We start from the raw sequence: 21,863 nt of genomic DNA, 5'->3' as shown, positions 1-21,863 counted from the left end.
TTTACACATGTTTTGATAACTAAGTCTCAGAATAAGTGTATTTTTATCAAAGCATGTGTAAAATGATTGAAAAATATCATTTATAATGCACCTCAACTGAGGGAGGCACTCGTTAGCCATACTAATAGTTACAACATGTAACAAGATGTCCCTTGGTGTTTGTTGGGTTGGACTTTGGGAAACTCCGCAAGAATAGCGTGTTAATCCGCACAACTTTTATTACCTTCTACTATGAAAATCCGAGTTAGTTGCCAGGTCCGGGATCTAGCCCAATGACTCCACCAAAATCCCATTCTTTTGGTTTTTTTTTTTGAAATGGTAATATTATAAATGATGGAAAAACAAGAGACCGAGATGGAACTCCCATATTTACAATAGAATACAAGAAGACATAAGAACCGAAAGATACAATCAACGGCACACCATGCTCGATCCTCAAGGGGGAAGATGGTCAAACCACAGACCACCAGATACACCGCGCTTGGCAAGTGCATCTGCCGATCTTCTGACATGATGATAGCCGATAGCAGACCCCGAAGTTATATCACCAATCTCATCAAAAATGGAAAGAAATCTCCACGAGGATCGGCACCACCTTTCAGCCAACGAGTCACATTTAACGAATCCCCTTCAACAATGGTCTGATCCATCAAACTTCTATCAATCAATATGCAAAATGCCAAAATGTGCAGCCCTCACTTCAGCTTCTGAGGCATCACAAACACCTATAGAGCCATAGTATGCCCACACTACTCCCTCCTCTTTGTTTTGACACACCCCTCCCACCCCAGCTGGACCCAGATTGCCAAAGCTCGCTCCGTCAAAATTAACCTTGAGCATATTTTGTGGAGACGACTCCCACCTTTGCGAAGCAAGAGCTCTCCGATCAACACTAAAGCAAACCTCCCTCCATTCTTCCCAAAGATCAAAAGCCGATACAAACCGGAAGGAAGGAAGGCATCTCATCCAAGATATAACCAAAGTAATAATCTTCTATTAGATCCAATGAGGGTTCTTAGCTTTACCCTCAAAGATCCTACTCCTCCCATCTTCTTTTGTTAAAATGCTCATCCGAGAATCCTTCTCAAATGGGTAGAACCGTAATGTTTTAGTCCTCAGCTCTTTCCCCTCTCCTGAAAAAATGACCAATATGCCCTTATCTAATGGATTGTACAAAAGTTCACTTATCTCATGGATTTTACAAAAGTTGGTGGTTTAGAAACGGAAGCGTAACAAAATTAAAAAGCAACGAGAGGAATGCACGGTTGTTTAGAGGGAGGGTGAAATCCCCTTATTTTCTCAATATTAAGGTCATTGCTCTTAGGCAAGGGCTTTGCCAAGTTTATGTTTTGTTTCAACTCATGAATTATGCCAAGGTTGGAAAGTGGTTTGTAATAGTCGAGAGACCAGCGATTTCCTAAGTTTGGGAGCCTCCTAGGAGCAGGTTCTTAAAGTTGAATTTTGACGGATCAAGTTTGGGCAATCTTGGACTGGCCAGAATTGGCGGAAACCTTAGAGATGAAGATGTGAATACTCTATGGGCTTTTTCACGCCCTATTGGGGTCGCTAATTCAAATAAGGTGGAGATGCGGGCGGTGCACAATGGAATATTGATGTTGAAGCAACGTCGGTTAAAAAATGTTAAAGTCGAGGGTAATTCTTTAAATGCGATTAAGTGGTTAGAGGGTTCATCATCTCCTCCTTGGAGGTTTGCTTAGTGGATGGATGAAATATCCAAACCGTGTGGTGGGCCTTGCTATATCATTTCGTCATGTTAGGAGTTCAACTAACTCTGAGGCCAACAAGTTAGCAAGGGATGGGATGCTCTAAGCCGGAGTTGGAGGTATTTGATTTCCTCCCCCCTTGAGTTGTATCCTTGTGATGGTTTGATCTTGTTTTGTTGTCCTTTGCTCATCTCTAATGGTGGGGTTTCCCCCTTTCTTTAGTTTCATCAATATAATTTTTTGCCATTAAAAAAACAAAACAAAACAAAAGAAAAGAAACGGAAGCGTAAGAAGAATATGGATAGTTGTCGCCCTAATTGAACTTAGTTGTTTTCCTTGTTAAAGAAACAGTATTGACTCGAGAATTGAAGTCTAATAGGAAATGATATGTTCACTCCCTTATCTTCTCCAGGCCACCCACTTGTAGTTGAAAAAGAGTAGTTAGAAAAACGTGATGCAGCAGTAGGGCTGCAACTCGAGCCGGGTTTTACCCGACCCGCATCGACCCGACCCGAAAATGGCCTGGGTTGGGTTCAGGTTTCATGGGTTTCAGGTCGAGCCGGGTTGAGCATTCAAAAGCCCGCATGAATCTCGGGTCGAGCCGGGTTTGAAGGGGCCCGACCCGACCCGATCCGAGTTACATAAGTTATAGTATGTACATTTTTTTCTATTGTTAGTTAAAAGTTAAAAGTGAAAACCCACGCACCCACTGTTATTGCGTGTGAGTGTAATTTCTGCTTCTATGAGTTGATTTGATTCAAGTGTTTGATTCAGCATTGTTTGATTGTAATTACAACATTGTTTGATTACGGCATTGTCTGATTCAAGTTTAATGTGAGTGTAATTACATCATTGTTTGATTCAAGTGTAATGTGAGTGTAATTTCTGCTTCTATGAGTTGAGTTGCCTTGCCAAACAAGAATTTTCCTTAAAAAATTGCGTCAACGTGAAAAAACCCGACCCGACCCGACCCGACCTGAGATTTATCATGGGTAGGGCCGGGTTTGGGAATCGTGGGTTTTCCGAAAAAAACCCCGACCCGACCCGACCCGAGATATTTCTCGGGTAGGGTTGGGTTCTCCAAAACCCGACCCGCCCGACCCGAGTTGCAGCCCTATGCAGCAGCAACAACACCTAAAAATTTCGAGTTTAATATGTTATTGATTAAAAAACATAATAAAAAGTGTTCAAATAAATGAAAACACTAAAAAGCACATTTAATACTATAAAAAATTTGCCATTTACAAAATACAGTCAGGTAAAATTGGAAAGTTAGCAAAAAAATATGTTTAATAGACTTAGAGGGATCCTATCAGGACGGAAATACGTTTTTTTACAAATAGATGAAGCCCTGTGTTGTGACTTGTGACACTTGCACAAGAACGGAAGAAAGTGAGCTCCAATCCCCAATAAATGCATCAATCAGGGTGGAAATGATCAAATCGTTGGTCAATTTCACTTTCGTCTTTATTTTCTAAACGAAATCCAATTTTGGAAGTGTTTTCTATACGTTTAAAATGAGTTTTTAATGTTTTCCTAAAAAATGGAGTGTTTTTGTTGTAAGAGTTTTAAAGTGCATTAAATGGCAAACCTTTTAATGTTTTTGTTTCCCAGTTGCTTGTGGGTTGGGTTTGCTCTTGCTCAATCTTTGTAATCTCCTTTTTTATCAATATATCTGGTAGGAGTTTGCCTAACCCCAGCTTACCAGTCCAAAAATAAATAAAATAAAATAAAATTTTAGGGCCTCCAATTGGTGGCATGTACGGTAGAAAATAAGAAAATTAAGGACTGCCTTCATTGGGAGAGCATCCACAAATCAAAAGATTTAGGTCATGATTGGCGGCCGGGAATTTTTTCCCTCGATAAATTAGCATCTCCAAGTGATCCACTTGAGAGTGGTTTGGCATTTCCTCAGGATGGGTTGGGAAAGGCAACCCGATTTAATTTCAGGTTGGTTTAGGGTTGAGGCCTTGGCAACCTCACCCGACTCGAACCTGAGCTCCGTCCTCTAATTTTATCTTGATTTTCTTTGGGTTATATTTTTTCTTGTATTTTTCTATTTGGCCCTAGGTGACCCTGAGAACCCAACCCGACCCAGTTTCGGGTTAGATGGGTTGGTTTAACGTCGAAAGATTTAGAGGCAGGTTGGGTTAGGGTTGACCATCCTCAACTCGAGGATCGGATTGGGCTGGGTTAGAGTTTAGGGAATGCTATCTTGAGTTGGGCTTGGGTTGGCCTCAACCTGTACCGAGTTATACCTCTAGAGATTTGAGAGGGCATGACTGAGATTAGGGTGAGAAGTGGCTAAAAATAAGGAAAAAGTCGATATTATTTTGAGTAGAGTTTTTTGTTTCTTGTTTCTTGTTTTTTAGCCACTTCTCATATCATCTCTGTCGTGCCATATTCTCAAGTCTCTCTCCTTCTCCCACCCGCGCTACCCCTCTCTCACCACCCACTCGGAGACTTATTTATCCTGAAAAAATAATTCTTGGGACATGCCCTCAGACTGTTGCATGAAAAATATTTTCTGGGTAAGAACCATCCCTACCAATTCCTAGGGCATGAGTTTAGTTGAGGGCTACTAGAAAGAAGGTAATCAGTTTTTCTTAAAGCAATCCGCTTAATGCAGAGGACCCGGTAACAGGAAGACAAGTAAGACACGAAAGTTTCTATCCGAATCTGGTTTTATGAAAATGACCAAAATACCCTTACTATTGTGGTAAGTATTTGCCATTACTTTTGCTCTCCAAATGTGGCTTCGAAGGAGAATTTTGGATCGGGCCACCCTTATCCAGGACGGACTTTACTCTGGTGACGTCCCTCTCATAACGTCGGTCTTCATACGGTCGTTAGTGAGACCTTTCCTAATGATGTCATTTGTTTGAAAATTTAATCATTTTTATTTCCAAAGCTTGTTTTTTATTCCATTTCAAGTTTTTTCAAACATAGTGCGTCGTTGAAAGTCTTTTCCAATATGAGGGCTGCTAGCCAAATGGGAATCCGTTTTGTTAAAAAAACAAGACTAAAATCCTCTATTGTGACACATGCACAAGTAGACGAGGAAGTGAGACAAAATGCAATAGTTTTTTTTTTTTTTGGGTTCATGTATAAGATAACAACTCGTTAATGCGGGTTCTTATACAATGGACGCACATTTTGTTTTCTCTGAGAGGCTAAAACTACAGGCCACCTACTCAAATCATCCGAATCATTTATTTCCCACCCCTTGCTTCCTGCGGTCAATCGTCCAAACCATTTATTTCCTATGACTTACTAAGAATGCACTCTTGGGTTTTGTCTTATTTCTAACTCCATGTGGTCTTCTCCTCATAATAGTTAGTGTAACTACGAATGGTTTTGTTACTAAAGAGTTAGTCTAGGTTAGAGGTGCACCACTATTCGGGTTCAACCCGAAAAAAGTCTCGTCAGGTTGGGTATCCTTCGGGTCGGGTTCGGGTTGAGGGTTGGGCAACCTGATCCGATCCGACCCGAGTGAAACCCAACATTTTTTTATCATTTCTTTTAGTAAGCTTAAAAACTCGGATTGGGTCGGATTGAACTAAGGTCGGGTGCCTCAACTCAACCCGAGTTGCACCCCTAGTCGGAGTCTCCTAGTTAGACTAGAACCATGTTTTTGGCTAAATATTGAAATTCTATATGCTTGGGGGGGTGGGGCAAAAAATGTTAGATCAAGCAAGGTTGCTTGAAGCATTACACCCTATTTATCTAGTTTGGAATACCTAGTTTGTTGCCTCCAGCCCCTATATATATATATAGAGATACACTAGGGTTATTGACTGGTTAATGGACTCTAGTTCATGTAGGCTCACTACACCGGTCCATTATCTTATTGGGCTTATATTAGAACATACATAGGTTATATTATATACCCAACAAAAAAGAGCATGAATGTGTGAGAATAGGAAGGAGTTTTACTTAGACCCTGTTTGTTTTGGCTTTGGAGAACCGATTGTGAGTCCAAAACTGCTTATTATATTTGAAATTAAAGGTAAATCTGTGTTCAATATTGATTTATGGACTCGCAATCTGTTCTGAAAATACCAAATAAACAGGGCCTTAGACATCAAGTGCATTTTTGGATTTAATCTTGCTGAGCAGTGAGTATGGAGGGGTGAGGATTGAGTTAAGGGTTTAATATCTTTCTAATCTCTTATGTTTATTGCTTATATTGGAAAATTAATTCTCTTATATTTTATGCAAGAAATAGACCTTCTTATGACTTCGATGGCCATCAGAGCAATAGGCAATTGAGGCATAAATGCGAGAAATAGACATTCTTTCGTTCGTGTCTTACGCTCTTACTGTCTTGGTGAGATGAGAAATGAGAATTACTAAATTACCCATATCAATGTTATTATTTATAACTTATAATATTAAAAAAGGAAAAAAATGCGGGTTTTCGGGCGGGCCGGGTTTTCCACCTTTAAAACCGGCCCAACCTGAGAATCACTCGGGCTTTGGATATGTAAACCCGGCCCAACAACTTACCCGGCCACTTTGAACCCGACCCATGCTTTTTTGGGCCGGGTAAAACCCGACCCAAGTTGCAACCCTACTCCTTGCCCCTCTCTCACCACTTGATAAATTAATATTCTATGAAAAAGAGTTTCATATTGGCTGCCAAACGTGGCCTAAATGAAGTGGACAAAATTTGTTTTACATCTATTTTATGTTAAAGAAACGGAGCCTTTGGGGACAATTTTCCATGAAAAACAAGTTTTCCAAATGCTGAAAAATGAGTTTACCAAATGCTTAAAAAACAATTTTTTAGAGAGATTAATCTCAACCCTTCATAAGAAAGTGAAAGGCTGACTTATGAGACAGACTTCGCGACGAAGGTGGAACAAGTACAACCTCCTAAAGGGCCACCAAGGTTGATAGATTGTCTCTAACTAAGTTGATTGGATCTAGTGGGGCCCATTGTGGATGACCCACTCTAGAAACATGACATCGATCAGACAATCTTAACCATCCGATCCATTGCTATGGATGTGTATCATCATCTATTCATTTTAAATTTTAACTGTCTATTTGTTGGAATTAATCGGCTGGTTAGGATAATGAGATGGGTGGCGTTGGCTAAAATCGAACTGGCCAATTACTACTATTTTATCGCGATAACTTGAATTTGTACACGAGATCGAATTGGTACAAAATCTCTTCTCTCATTGTAGCATCCAAGATGTGTCACTATTCATTGTTCTAGAAATTGAGGACCCTAAAACTAAAAGTCGAAACCACCCTCTTAAAAATATCAGAAATATCAAGACATATAGTTATAAGTTGAAGGGTGTTTGAGATATTTCATCAAAACCTGGCAATATTTAGCAGAGGCCGATATCTAGAAAGACGAGGAAATGCGTGAGAGCGGAAGATTCCTTTGTTTTCTTTCTCCTCCTTTTCCTTCATTGTATATGAAGAATTATAGGTGGGGCCCACATGCTGTCAGTAGACGATAGGGAAGTCGGGGGTTGTTGTACATTTCAATAAGAGCACGTGTAGCAAGAGTGTACATACTAAAACTATCTCTAAATTTCCGGACTTGACGGGAGGCCCCCAGATTTTTGATATCTCAACCCCCTTAATTTTTTTACAAAATTTAGGATCTTTCATTGGCCATGTAAAAATTTAGGATTTTTGATAGGCGAGTGATAAATCGACTCCCCATGTGTCTTTCTCTCTTCTCTAGGTTAGAGAGAGAGGAGAGAGATAGACACATGGGGAGTCGATTTATCCATTTGGGGAGTCAATTTATCACTGCCCTTTTTGATATCATAAATTGAAGGTCTCTCCATGTAAAAATTGAATATGGCTAGTTGAACACTCTAACTTATCTCTTCTCATGTGTTAAAAATAAGGGATTTGCTAGTGTCTATCGCAGTAGGCATTTCTCGGATGGGCTGTTGCTCTTAGAGCAGCCACATCATGAATGAAGACAAAATCTGCTGAAAAGTGAGCAGGTGTGGCTGCTGTCAGATGCAACAGCCCATCCGCGAAATGCCTTCTGAGATGGACGCTAGCAAATGCCTAAAAATAAATAGGAAATTTTAGAGATATTTACTCTCGTTTACAGCTGTTGCAAAATTTACCAACAATCGTGACAAGTGCCATTGTAGAAATAGGGGAGTGTGGATATCATTTCCCTAAAGTTACAAGTCTCTCCTTATCTTTTTTTCGCATTTGATGGCCAAGACTTCTTGATTGTGCAATCAAGTGGCCGTTTTTTTATTGATTAAAGCCCAATATAAAAGTAACAAACGAATGATATGATGGAAAGAAAACACTTCCAGAACAAGAAAATAGAGGCTAAAAGTGAAAATGACTTTGATCATTTCCACCGTTTTTTTTTAGCGTTTGGTGAGGATTCTCGCTCATTTCTTTATCTTCTTTTGCATGTGTCACGACTCACGACGAAGGATCCCTTCGTTTTTTTATCAACACAGATTTCTGTTTCCCTAGCAGTCCCTGGTGAATGATATTGGACATGCACAGAGTAAATTTAAGGCTATGGGTGCCCCACCCAACAAGTTAATTAGTCGTTAACTGCTAGTAAAGATGGTTTACACATGCACTGTTATATAAGTTAGGGGTGGGCGAGGGAGGTTAATGTATGTAAAATCAAGGCCGTTGATCTACAGAACTTCATGGTGACCCACATGGCCTTGTTCCTGTCATGATTGGACATCTCATGTGCTAGAAAAAAAAAAATCATTGGTGTAGCTTTTCTTGATGAAATCATAGATGAGGCTTGTTGGATCAAGGGCTTAGGATAGTCTAATCAAAGTCTTCTCAATGGCATTTGTCCCGACTTACGGTTTCCAATCATATACGTATCAACTGATCTGATCGCATAAACAAGGTAGAAGTTGAGCTCAATAAGTGGGAAATGATATTTACGCCTCCTTTTGATCACCAGGGAGACCCCCCCCCCCCCCCCCCCCCCCGAGTGTACGTTGCAATCAAATACACTGGATTTTTCTGACATCAAGTACATTAGCCCCCCTTTTGTCATTGATACACCGAAACCGAGTGTCCCTGGTGATGAAAAGGGGCGTAAATATCAACTTTTTAAGATTTACCAATTTACACATGGATGAATGATAGAATGAAGGGCTCCACAAGGGCACCCCTATTAGTTAATTTTTGTGAAGTCAACATGGTTTCCACATTTTTAGTCGGCATCCACTTTTTCGGAGCAACCATAATTGCACTTTGCAGGAATTAAACAATGGGGCTGCCCTTGAAGCTGATTTTTGCAAGGGCGCCCTTCATTCTATCATTCCTCACATGCATCACAATCTTGAGATCGCAAGTAGGGGTGTAAACGAGCCGAGCCGAGGCTCGTTAAGCTCAAAAGCTCGGCTCGGGCTCGAACCAGGCTCGGGCTCGGCTCGGCTCGGTCAAGCTCGCGAGCCTTACCGAGCTCGGGTTATATTATGTTCACACCCCTCATCTTCCCTGCACAACCCTATTAGTGTAATTTGACTACTTTTTTTACACTATGGGGCGTGGTCCTAGTAACAAATGGGGTTCCAAAAATGAAGTGACATATTTTGCGCCCCCCCTTTCACTCCCTGGACAACCCTTTTAATGCATAAATTAATATATAATATATATATTTAAATATATTAAATTCTTAACGAGCCTTAACGAACCGAGCCGAGCCTGGCCTAAATTGGGCTCGGCTCGTTAAGGATTCGAGCCGAGCTCGAGCGAGCCTCCGAACCCGAGCCAAAATTGACACCCTTAATCGCAAGAGATTCTTCACAAACTCCAAAAAGAGAATAAATAAGTGCTGATTTTGCCATACGCATCGTGCATGATATTTATTCAATACTTAATTATTTAGGTGCATGCATAGACCAACTTGCATATTGTTATATAGTGGGAACTTTGGTGTATACCAAAGAGATGGGCTACTCATGGATACACGATTTCAGACTTACACATCATAACAGTCATAAATCAGGTAATGTCAATACATGTGTTCTTGGCTTTATTTTGAGTAATATTGTTAGAATAAATGTACGCGTGACATTCACGGGGTTAGAGTCACATTTGTTTGTTTGTTTATGTTTTTTTTTGACAAAAGATACTTGGGTTTAGACAATGGGATTTTTAGGCTTTTTAATCTTCTTTATCTATGGCTGCTCAAAGGGTTAATCACTCGCCACAAGCAATGACCCTTCAATGGTCCGATAAGTTAAAACTGATCATTATCTCGAGAAACCACTCGAACTGATCAAAAGATGATTGATTGGCATACATCATTCCTCTCAGGCATGGTTTTAAATTTCGACCGAAACCCGACACCGAAACTACAGAAAACCGAAATGGTCATTTATTTGGCCGAAATTTGACAAAAAAAATCTATTTTTTAAATATTAATTTAATATTTCACTGAAATTTCGACCAAAATTTTGGTAATTTCGGCCGAAATTTAATAATGATTAAAATATTGTTTTTTTTGTACCAGATTTCAACCGAAAATTTGAAATTTCAAGGTCCGAAACCGGTACCGAAACCGAAATTTTAAACCTTGCTCTCAGACAATTCAATACACGAAAAGTTTCCAGAGCAAAAGTACTGATAGAAAAAGAAAAATGATATGATCCATTGATCCAACGACATGGGACGTACAAAAGCCTAATGTGTATAAAGTTTTGAATACCCCCGCTCTCAGGAGATAGGAAAGCTAGGGGCAGAAAGAAAGAGCAAAAAGGATTTGTAAAGTTAGAAATAAGATATTTGATCTCAAAAAATATATAAATTGGTCATCCATTTCATATCAATCTCCCCCCATTATATTTAGCTCTGTTCTCTTCTCATAAGTGCCATAATAGAAGGAATATATTCACAATATATTAGCTTAGAAACATTAGGCACGGTCGGTGGGATCCAATGGCATTTCTTGTGTTACCTCATGAATCCTTGTGATGTATGGACACCCACGCCCTCAACAAACAAAACTTCAAAAGGCAATAAGATTGATCCTAAAATCCTAGCACACCTCACTCGAATAAGCCACAGCGATTTGCTAGGCAATTTCTCGGAAAGCCATTTGTGGCTGTTGGGATTGACTATGGGTGCAATGGTGGGGCTTTTTGGGTTTGGGTTGTTGGCTTTGGTTGCCGAAGCAATAGGGGGCCATCAGAAGTATGCAAATTAATAATGGGTTCCACCACGAAGTATTTCATTAGAGATTTTTTCTTTTCTTTTCCAGGTAGCTTAGGTGGTACCTTCCTATTGGAAAGAATCCATATCTTAAGAAGCCCAAATATGATTCTTAAGACTGTTGAATAAAATAGACAGATCATATTTCTACAGATCTTATAAACAAATAATGAAAGAATGATATATGGCTTAGTTGAACCCAAAACACATTACTTGAAACGAAAACATGTTACTCGACCTCAAAACAGTGCAAGTCGAAGCCAAAAATCCATGTATTGTAAATTAAACCATAATTGAAATAAAACATGGAAAACATATTGCACTTTTCTCTTTTGATGGAAAAAGGTTTGGACAAAACCAGATTCGAAGAGAGAAGGCTGAGTCGTGCCACTGGTCACTCTCCTTAAGAATCGTATCCGCCCCCTACCGGTGCAACCGGGATCCGCGAATCGACGCTCCAAGATAAAACAGCAAAATATGGCTCCAGTCCACGTACACTCGCTGACTGGTCCACCCAGAACCACCTTAGAACTGTGCTCAAACACGGAAGGAAATGAAGCAAAACCAGAAAACATAAACCTTTTTCTGTGTAAACCTCTTTCTTTTTTCTGTTGGCAAAAGCCACCCCAAACGTAGACCCCAAAAACTCTTAGCCTTACCCAAACCGTATTCTCCTCTCCTTTTTATACCACAAAGTGTTTGTTGAAAAGAGCCACCAATAATGGGTATTAATGTTGAGAAAAGCCACCATTAAAAGCCTTGAACGTTTCTCTTCCAACATTCATATCTGTGACCGTTGGAGATAAAACGGTTTTGCAACTTTAATATGTGTTATTATCATAACCGTTTGGGGTGCCATTAAAAAAAACATTTAGCAATTAATGGGGTAAAATGGAAACCGTTTTGGGCATTAAAAAATCTTTTTTTTTCATTTAAACCCAAAAAAGCACTCAAAAGTCACTGATTTTTGAAATAAAAGGGAAATCAAATTTTGAATCTTTCCCTCTAAATTTTAAAGATAAGGCAAAAGCACTTTTGATTTTTCAAATTCTTTAAAATTTCCAACACTTCCGCTGATGAACAACACATGGCACTCCTTATTGTTAGAAACCATAAGAGGAAAGATCACAACAGATCTTTCTCTATTCTTTCAATTTAATAATGTCTCACAAAGGGAAATTACCCCAAGAATGAATTTCTTAGAGAAGTGGAAACTTTCCCTTCTATACGGATCCCCATTAAAAGAAACCTACTTGTTCAGGAAAATATGATATCTATCAAGAATAGATATAAGCTTATCTCTCGGGGAAGTCGACCAATTAGGCAAGACTCCTAAAACAGTATGTTTCCTACAACATTGTGGACTTCCCTCTATAAAAAGAGACCCTCACACTCATAGCAGGGCATACAGACTCATTGGTAACGCTTCTAAGCTTCACATCTCTTTCCTTTCACTTTTCATGTGATACCGATTTCTGACTTGAGTGTCGAAGTGGCTGCTCGGAGCCACAACTCCGGGCCCGCTGACACATTCTTTGTTAGTGCAGTGTTTTTACAAGACCATCTCTATCACCGCTAGATCGTACGAGCCAATTTCGGCATCATCAGTATCTTATGTACATAAATGTCAATTTTTTCAATGGCATGTGTGCATTTTAGACGGTGGGGGTATTTAGCAAGCGGACGACTTCCCCATCCAAAGCCTAGAACCAAGATCCCGTTGGCTACTGTTGCTCTAGCAAGTATAGGAGTAGCGGAGTCACCCTCCCAAGTAGGTCTTGAGGGGTAAACAAAGAGGAGAGAAGTGGATAGATCCCAATTAAAAAATGACTCAGAAGATGAATTATTGACCAACCACATCGATTCCATAGTTGAACCGTAAAGGAAGGTTACAATACCCCGACATTCCAAAGATCCCAACATGCACTCATAAAGCTAGCCGATTATGTAACTCAACAGTCATCCACGGAGTATTGAGCTAAACCCACAAAATATATTGAATCATTGGGCCCGCCGTTCCCCTAGCTCCTCTCTAGGGTTAGTTGGAAGAAGTTGGGATCGCCCTAGATCTTCTGTCCCTCCTTTTTCCTTTGTTGTGATCTCTTAGAATGTAATATCTGTCTCTCTTTTTTATATATAATAATACACTAGTAGAGCCCTGCCTAGCCCCAGCTCACTTCCCTTTAAAAAATAATAGAGATGAATGAGGAACATCTCGAGAAATTTTTAACCCAAGTTGGGACGAGAAAACGCGGGTAAATATAATATAATGTTCAACTGTGCTCAACCAGATAACTAACCATAGTTAACTGATGTAGTTTAGTTTGACCAGTCGGGCTTGGTGGGCGTTGGTTCGCTTGGATCCTCCAATAAAACCCCACTCCTCCACCTCGCTCCCTCAGGCTCTCTCTCTGTTTTTCGGACCATTCCAACCATTCCGATTCCACAGAGAGTCCTCTCCTCCTCAATCAGGAACTAGAATCAAGACCTTCAATTTCATCCAAATTTTCTGCAGAGGATTCCAACATCATGCAATCCGATTCAATGAAAATCTCTCCTTTCGAACTCATGTCGGCTTTTCTGAAAGGAAAATCTGATCCCTCCGCTATTGATTCCGCTTTATTCTTTGAAAATCGTGGATTTTTTATGATCTTGACGACCTCAATCGCAGTCTTCATAGGCTGTGCATTCGTGTTCTTCTGGCGCCAGAAATCGAGCAAAGTCATTGAAGCTCCGAAGCCGTTGATTGTCAAGGAGCCTGAGCTAGATTTGCATAGTGGAAAGAAGAAGATCACGATCTTCTTTGGCACACAGACCGGTACTGCTGAAGGATATGCCAAGGTCTGATGTTTGACCAATTTTCGAGTCTCAGTTTAAGAATCTGATGTTTGACCTTATTAAAATAAGAGATTCTACTAATCTCTCAGTTAATTTTCATTAACACTAAAATTTGCTTAAATAAGCACTTGCAGATAAACATAAGAAGAAGATATAAGTTCAAGAGAATCCTAATCTCAATCATTTGCCTAATCTATCTTTAAGTCTTAACTACCTCTCCTGTCATCTAATAGTTGGTGATCCAACGGTCTGATCTAATAGATATTATGTACTTTATAACTCTTAACACTATTTTCGGTTCTCTGCTTAAGAATCTGATGTTTGACCTATTTTCGGTTTTGTTTTGTTTTGTTTGATTTAGACGTTTGCGGAGGAAGGGAGAGCTCGCTATGAAAAGGCGATCTTTAAAGTCCTTGATCTGGTAATTGCATTTTTTTTCCTTTTTTGTAAATCTGAGGAGAATTCATAACTGTTTAGTTGAGTTCTAGACATTTAATCTGATTGAATTTGAATTATCCATAGGATGATTACGGTGTGGATGACGAAGAATATGAAGCTAAATTGAAGAAAGAATCTTTTACAATTTTCTTTATAGCCTCGTAAGTTAGCGTCCTTAGAGTGTTCTTTTTGAGTTTTTCCTTTTCCTTTTTCTTATTATTTCTTTAATTTTGTTTGTCTGATAGATATGGAGATGGTGAAGCGACTGACAATGCGGTGAGGTTTTATAAGTGGTTTTCAGAGGTACAGTTTTGTAAGAATTCCAGTTCTTGAAGTGTCCTTTTGGTTTCTTTTGTGTTCAACTTTCAGGGTGATTTCTCATTGTCTGCTGTTTCCAGGGACAAGATAGGGGAGTCTGGCTTAAGAACCTCCATTACGGTGTGTTCGGTCTGGGTAACAGGCAGTACGAGTTTTTCAATAAGGTCTGAGCAAAAAAGAAAGCTTTAATTTCAAGTTTTTTAGTTTTGATAATCTATTGGGGAGTTGCTGATTGATTTATGGGATTCATTTCAAAAACAGGCGGCAAAGGTGGTCGATGAGATCCTCGCCAATCAGGGTATGCTTTTGGGATGATTTGACTGCTTTTGTTTACTTTAGTAACCTGTTTCGTTTCATTGAATCTGAAACAGTGATTCTTCACAAGTTGGCATTTCATGTTATTGTTATTCTTTGTTTGTGGACGCTGTGCTGTATTAAATACCTACAGATTGCTATGCCTTACTAATTCTACTACCCGAAATACTCGTCATCCTAATAATGCCTTTTGTTTCTTCGAATTACTGCTAGAAATATTCAAAATTTATTCAAATCTACAACATCTTACTTGTTGTTGTGGGAATTTTGCCATTATTCCTGACTTTTAATGTGTGGTAGTGCATGTTTAAATTCTTAACTCCCCAACATGCTTATAGATTCAAGCTTCAGTTATACGATTTATGGATAGCTTGCTTGAATCAGGCATCTTGCTATCGTACTTCAAAATAAAGTGCTTATCTATATGATCAGCTCAGTGTGCTGTTACTAAATGAGCACCGAGTGTGATGTATTGGTCATGGTCCTTGTCGTTTCATAATACGAGCACCTGTTGTCATAAGGGAGGATCTGTGCCCCTCAATTTAACTTGACATTGAACATGAACTTTTCAATTTATCATATTTATTTTCACCACAAGTGTCGAATTACAAGACTGATTTTTACAACTTTCAAATATTTGGAAAAGCTTCTTAAGTTTAAACCGTGCTCTTGCAACTGCATCTCGTTTTTTATTTGTTCAAGATTTTTATTTTTATCTTAACTGGGTTGACTTTCCAATAGATTTTCTTGTTTGGGAGTTCCTCTTACAGCTTGAGATTCTGTATCTTCTCATATTTGTAGTGGATTGTTTTCTGCAAACACTATACTGTTTTTTCATATTCTCTGGTGAACTTGAATTGATGTAGTTATTTGTTCTCTAGCTTTTTTATGCATGGTGTATGTCAAGAGGATCAGATTGGTGAAGACTGTAGTGGGATATCTGTTTGACAGTTTTATTGTTCCAAGCTTCAGATTCTAGACTTAGTGTCATGACTCTTGTTCTGGAGTAGGCTGGGATTTGGATCCTGCTGGTGTGTACCAGTGTGCAGACCAAATGACGTATCTCCAATTCGGTTCATTTGATATATCCATGTCCGTGTTAATTTCTATCTTTATATACTTGAATTTCTCCTTTTAAGTCTCTTTGCCAGTTTTTCCTGGCCCTCAATTAAATAGTGGAGTTGCCTGAGGCATGAAGCTGCTTGAATAGACTGCTTTCTGGACCAATATGAATCATCTTCAATTTAGTTAGGCACTGTGATTTTAATTTCTATCTATGCACATGACCTTTTCCTTTGTAATACATTTGCCTTTTTCATTGATCCTCAAAACAGTGGATTTTTTTTACTGTGTACTACAGGAAATTATTAACTGTAGTGATTGATTTGTTGGACACATAATGGGCAAGTTATCAGATCATAGGGAATCAAAATTTTTGGACAGTAGAGAATCTTGCTATGCTATTCTGTTCATTGCATCTGATGGTTCATTCCTCCAATACAGAAGTTTCCCTGCAACATAGGAGTTGGAGTGTTACTGTTTGCTTGATTTTTCTGATTTCAGTAGGGTGGTGGTTATTTTGTTTCCCATTTCCTTCTCTTAAATCTTCTTGCTATATTAGCTTATCTCTCTCTTTTTGGTTTTATAGGTGGAAAACGTCTTGTTCCGGTGGGACTCGGAGATGATGATCAATGCATCGAGGATGACTTTAATGCATGGTGTGCACTGTGCAGAACTCTCAATGTTTTGATTATCTTGTCAAAGAATTTTTTAACAGGCTAATTCTCTGGCATTTAATAATGCTAGATGAACCCATTCATGTATTTTTTTTTCAGAATGTTTTGACTTATTTTACTGTTTTGGTATTCTAGGCGAGAATCGGTATGGCCTGAGTTGGATCAGTTGCTTCTGGATGAAGATGGTGCAACTGGCGCTTCCACCCCTTATGCTGCTATTGTCCCAGAATATAGAGTTGTATTTCTTGACCCTAAAGAGTCATCTTATCAGGACGAGAGCTGGAACATTGCAAATGGCCATACTGTTCATGACATTCAACATCCATGCAGGTATTAAATGAATCTCCACTCCGCCATTCAATATGAATCTTGTTACCTGTTTATTTCTAATATATGATTATGACTCTTGCTGTATTCTCTGTATAAAGAGCTAATGTGGCCGTACGGAAAGAGCTTCACACCCCGGCTTCTGATCGTTCTTGCATTCATTTTGAATTTGACATTTCTGGCACAGGACTTTCGTAAGTTAATTATATTGCTTCTCCTTCTAATGTAGCTTTAAATTCATACAGTTATAATTGCAGCTTTTCTGTTGACATCTGATATTTCACATTGTTCTTTATGATGAAGGGTGTTCTAATTCAGTCAATTATGTTTTACATTCTTCTAATTTTCTGACACAAGTGACCCTATTGATTATTTCAAACACTCATTGGATATTTTCTTATCTGTAATTTACAAAAATCAGATATTTATTTTTCAGTCAAACCATGATAGCTTTCATGTCCAATTCCATACATTGGAACTCCAATCTTCTGTTATTTTGAATTAGTTTCTTAAGTGCATTATATTTTGTCTTTTTAGCCTTGAAGGAGTAGCATCTCTGCCAAAACTTATTACTATCTAAGAGAAGATATGTTGGATTTTTTAACAGTAAGTTGTTGATACTCATCAGTTCTGTTTAGAGTCAGATTAGGAAGTTTATCTACACAACCATACAATTGTTTTTATGAATTCCTTTCACTGTCTTGAATTCTTAGTCACCGCTAAGATCATGTTTCTTCTCACATAGACAGTCATTTTGTTATAACTTTTATTATTCCGCCAATTTCTTAGAAAGTTTTGAGATATGCTCCTCTTGAAGTGTTAAGGAACTGAAGTTTGATCCTTTAATGTAGGAACTGTTGTTGATTTGGTAAATTGCTGGTAGTGGTTGCCATTATTCTTTTCTTGGAATTGGCTGATTGATCAATTTTGATATGTTTGAAGGACTGAAGGAGATGTAATCGTTTATAGAAAGCTAAATTAGTTTTTAAGAAGTAAATTACATATATGATCCTTTGAGAAAACTATTCATAATGCATTCCTGAAGGCTTTTCCATAATATCTATTCCATGTTATATATTGACATTGATGTTATACAGTGCATGTAAGAACATTTTTATTGGTTCTATGCTAAAGAATATTTATTTGGTTAATCAGTGTGGACATTCGATAAGCTGTAAAATGTAATGTCACTCATTCTAGCTTGTTATTCATTCTCTAGCCTTTATCATATTGACTGTGTCTTTAAACGGGCCGTGTGCTTCGTGTCAGACATGGACACAAGGTGTTTGAAAGGCGGCATCTGCAAATCGTACCTGCCAACAAAAACATATCATTAGACCTCTGTGAGGAAAGAAAACACATCCATAGAATTAAACAATAATGCTAAAAGTATTTAATTGAATGAGTTTTAACTAGATATTGAAACATACTTTAATCTTAGAAATGTATTAAAATTATATAATATTATGTGAAGTTTTCTGAAAAACAAGAAAATGATTTGCATTAGGGCTCTCTTCAATATACTTGTTGACTTGTGTGTCTGACATGCCAATTTGTAGAGAAGTGGATTTCTTGTCACATAGTATAAAACAGCTAGCTTGTTGGATAACTTCCCCCTTGCCACCTTACTCATAAATTGTGCTTCCTTTCTTTTCATCAGGTATGAAACCGGAGACCATGTTGGTGTCTATGCGGAAAATTCTACTGAAACTGTGGAGAAGGCAGAAAGGTTACTAGGTTATTCATCAGATACTTTCTTCTCCATCCATTCTGACAAAGAGGATGGCACCCCCATTAGTGGAAACTCCTCACCACCTCCTTTCCCATCTCCTTGCACTTTGAGGGCTGCACTTGCCCGATACGCAGATCTTCTGAATTTCCCCAAAAAGGTGATTCTAAAGTCTCTATTCTTAACTTCCTTTTTCCTACTTCATGATGGTTATATACTCCCTGCGCCCATTTTTTTTTAATGTATACGTTTGCATCTTTTCAGGCTTCACTGATGGCATTAGCTGCTCATGCTTCTGACGAGAGCGAAGCCGATCGCCTAAAATTCCTTGCGTCCCCTGCTGGAAAGGTTGGAAATTCTTCTGTGCTCTGATTTCATACTATTGTAAATGTTCTCCTTTTAATCTGTACTTTCTCTTTGGTGCAGGATGAATATTCACAATGGATAGTTGCAAGTCAGAGAAGCCTCCTAGAAGTCATGGAGGAGTTTCCCTCCGCCAAACCGCCTCTTGGAGTTTTCTTTGCAGCGATTGCCCCACGCTTGCAGCCTAGATACTATTCTATATCTTCCTCTCCAAAGTGAGTAGTAAGACAAATTTAACTATTCTATTTGCTGTTATAATGTTTCATCTTAGTTACTGTTTCAATTTCGCTTTTTTCAGGATAGCACTGTCTAGAATACATGTCACATGTGCGTTGGTAAATGAAACAACTCCAGCAGGAAGGATTCACAGAGGCGTGTGTTCCACTTGGATGAAGGTATTGTGACTATTCTATATGCTAATATCATTGTGAGAAACGTGTCACTACCAAAAAAAATTATTTCTGAGACTTGATTGATGTTATTTAACCACCATTTTTCCTTTTTGATGAAAGATCACTGGATATAATAGCATTATTAAATTTTTTGGAAGTAATTCCAAATTCACAGATGGTGAATATGTTGTCTTGTACAAATGATCACAACAAACTAAATCTTATTTGCTGAACAAAAGATATGTTTTTGAACTCATTGAAATTCTGATCTTTTACAAAGTTGGCTTCTGATGTCCCAAAAATGCTTGGAAGTGATGACATTTTAGTATAAATAATATTGTAGTATTTATCAATTATTTTTTGGAGGTAATATTTAAGTGTTTTTTAATAAGTTTTTATTGTTTAACCATTAACGATATCTATACTATCCCTTTTTGGTTTGTAGCTGTACAATTGATCCCATTGTTTAGAAGCAGACTGTAATTTCATAGTCTTTTTCCCTGTTTATATTGTACTTGGTGATTTATTATGAGTCACGGGCATCTATATTTTTTATATAATCGAATTGACATATACATATTATGTGATGGAGAGTTAGCATGAACTTCTCCTCAAGTTTGTTAGTCAATTCTTCCTGCCAGTTTTTTGTAAATCTTTTGGGTCAATTCGATTATTTTCCATGAACATTGGTTAATTATGTTTATACTTTTCTCTTGTCCTTTTCTCAATCCACTATTCTAAAGTGCTTATGACTTTTCCTCCCCATCTCATCTGTCTGTTATTAATGTTTTGCAGAATTCAGTGCCTTTGGAGGAAAGCCGTGACTGCAGCTGGGCACCTATTTTTGTGAGGACGTCAAATTTTAAACTCCCAGCAGATCCTGCCGTGCCAATTATCATGATTGGCCCTGGAACTGGATTGGCACCATTTAGGGGGTTCTTGCAGGTCTGCCACTGACTGTATTTCTGCACTCTCTCTTTTATTCATACTGGTGACATGTCTTTAAGGAATCTCTGTATTTGTCATTTCAGGAAAGATTGGGCCTGAAAGAAGCTGGAGCAAAACTTGGCCCTGCTATCTTCTTCTTTGGATGCAGGAATCGCAAAACGGTAATTCTACTTCAAATCTCACTGTTAAACAGATCAAATTTTCCAATCAGTACTTTGGCATTCCCCAAAGATGTTTCTTTGAGTTCAGGATTTGATCAGATGCACATTACCTGCAGGATTTCATCTACGAAGATGAGTTGAATGGCTTCCTCGAAGCGGGTGTGCTTTCTGAACTGGTAGTTGCTTTCTCACGCGAGGGTCCAACCAAGGAATATGTGCAGCACAAGATGGCGGAGAAGGTTGGTTAAATAAGTGTGCCATATTTTTGTTGTAATGGAATGGCAGTTTCCTGTTTATCGTTCATTCTAAAGTGTGCCATTTTACTTGTTGGCAGGCCTCGGATATCTGGAATTTCATCTCTCAGGGCAGTTACATTTATGTCTGTGGTGATGGTAAAGGCATGGCCAAGGACGTTCATCGGGCTCTCCACACCATAGTCCAAGAACAGGTAAAAATCTACGACTTTCAAAATGGCTTGGGCAAAAATGGTGTAGAAATGTTACACACACTCCTCGAAAATTTCTCTCAGCTAACAAATCATCGGATTCGATTCTTTTCTTTATCTGTTTCAAATCGTCTAGTTTGTTTTAAAATAGAACACACAAACTGGGTATGATGATTAAATAAAATAGGCCCTAAACCAGTGCTGCAAAAATTTGTTTCAGGGATGTCTGCAGGGCTCCAAGGTTGAGAGCATGGTGAAGAGTCTGCAAATGGAAGGGAGGTATCTGCGCGACATATGGTGATTTCCTATTCGTCTGTTTTTATGGAAGATGCTTTAATTAGTGGCAGGGCCTACCATTACAAAACCATACAGGGCTCCCTGTATCTCATAACCACCATGGCTGTGGTAGATGGTCAGTCCAATGGCCCTCCCTCAGCTTTCACCGCCATAAAAACAGTTGGTTCGTTGTTCGTCATCGTCGATCTCGTGATTCTCTTTCTCTAACGGGGATTTCGTTTTTGTATTTGTAATATTTATATGAAGAATTACTGAAGTGTTAAGTTATTTCCGTATGTAGTTTTGTGGATTTGAGCCAACAAAGCTCGGACTGTAGCCAGTTTATGTGACTTGTGTCTGGGCAATGACTGTTATTTCCATGCATTCGCTTTTTAAGAAAACAAAAAATTACAGGCACCTGAAACATCAGCTTGAAAGAATGGGCTTTTCGTACTGGATTTTACCAGGGAATGGGTGCAGCTCGGTAAAATTTTGTTCCAGCCTAGCCCGATTCAGTCACTGATCATTTGTTGAATCATTGCTAAATAGAAAACCAAGCTTCTCTCAGCCTTTCTTTTGGGGCGTCTTGCAGCCCGATTCTAGGAGATCTCTTTTAAACAATTCTTCCAGTCAAAAAATTAATTTACGGACGTTTGTG

General features: G+C 38.7%; 1 protein-coding gene across 1 annotated transcript; it reads left to right on the top strand.

Annotated features, from left to right (window-relative positions):
• The first annotated feature begins 13,311 nt into the window (after positions 1–13,311).
• On the top strand, positions 13,312–21,555 carry LOC143879696 (NADPH--cytochrome P450 reductase-like). The gene is made up of 18 exons (XM_077382205.1): positions 13,312–13,760; positions 14,119–14,178; positions 14,280–14,356; positions 14,441–14,498; positions 14,594–14,677; positions 14,775–14,811; positions 16,477–16,546; positions 16,700–16,894; positions 16,993–17,085; positions 18,552–18,780; positions 18,885–18,968; positions 19,047–19,198; positions 19,282–19,378; positions 20,171–20,320; positions 20,407–20,484; positions 20,601–20,723; positions 20,819–20,932; positions 21,150–21,555. The coding sequence occupies exons 1-18, from the start codon at positions 13,449–13,451 to the stop codon at positions 21,228–21,230; spliced, it is 2,094 nt and encodes a 697-aa protein (XP_077238320.1). The 5' UTR covers positions 13,312–13,448; the 3' UTR covers positions 21,231–21,555.
• The last annotated feature ends 308 nt before the right edge of the window (positions 21,556–21,863 follow it).

This window comes from Tasmannia lanceolata, unplaced genomic scaffold (assembly GCF_043159265.1).
Source record: "Tasmannia lanceolata isolate RefF3 unplaced genomic scaffold, GAP_Taslan_0.1 ptg000006l, whole genome shotgun sequence".
Taxonomy (NCBI): Eukaryota; Viridiplantae; Streptophyta; class Magnoliopsida; order Canellales; family Winteraceae; genus Tasmannia; species Tasmannia lanceolata.
The sequence above is the reverse complement of the archived record's forward strand: the minus strand, read 5'-3'. Positions and strand labels throughout refer to the sequence as shown.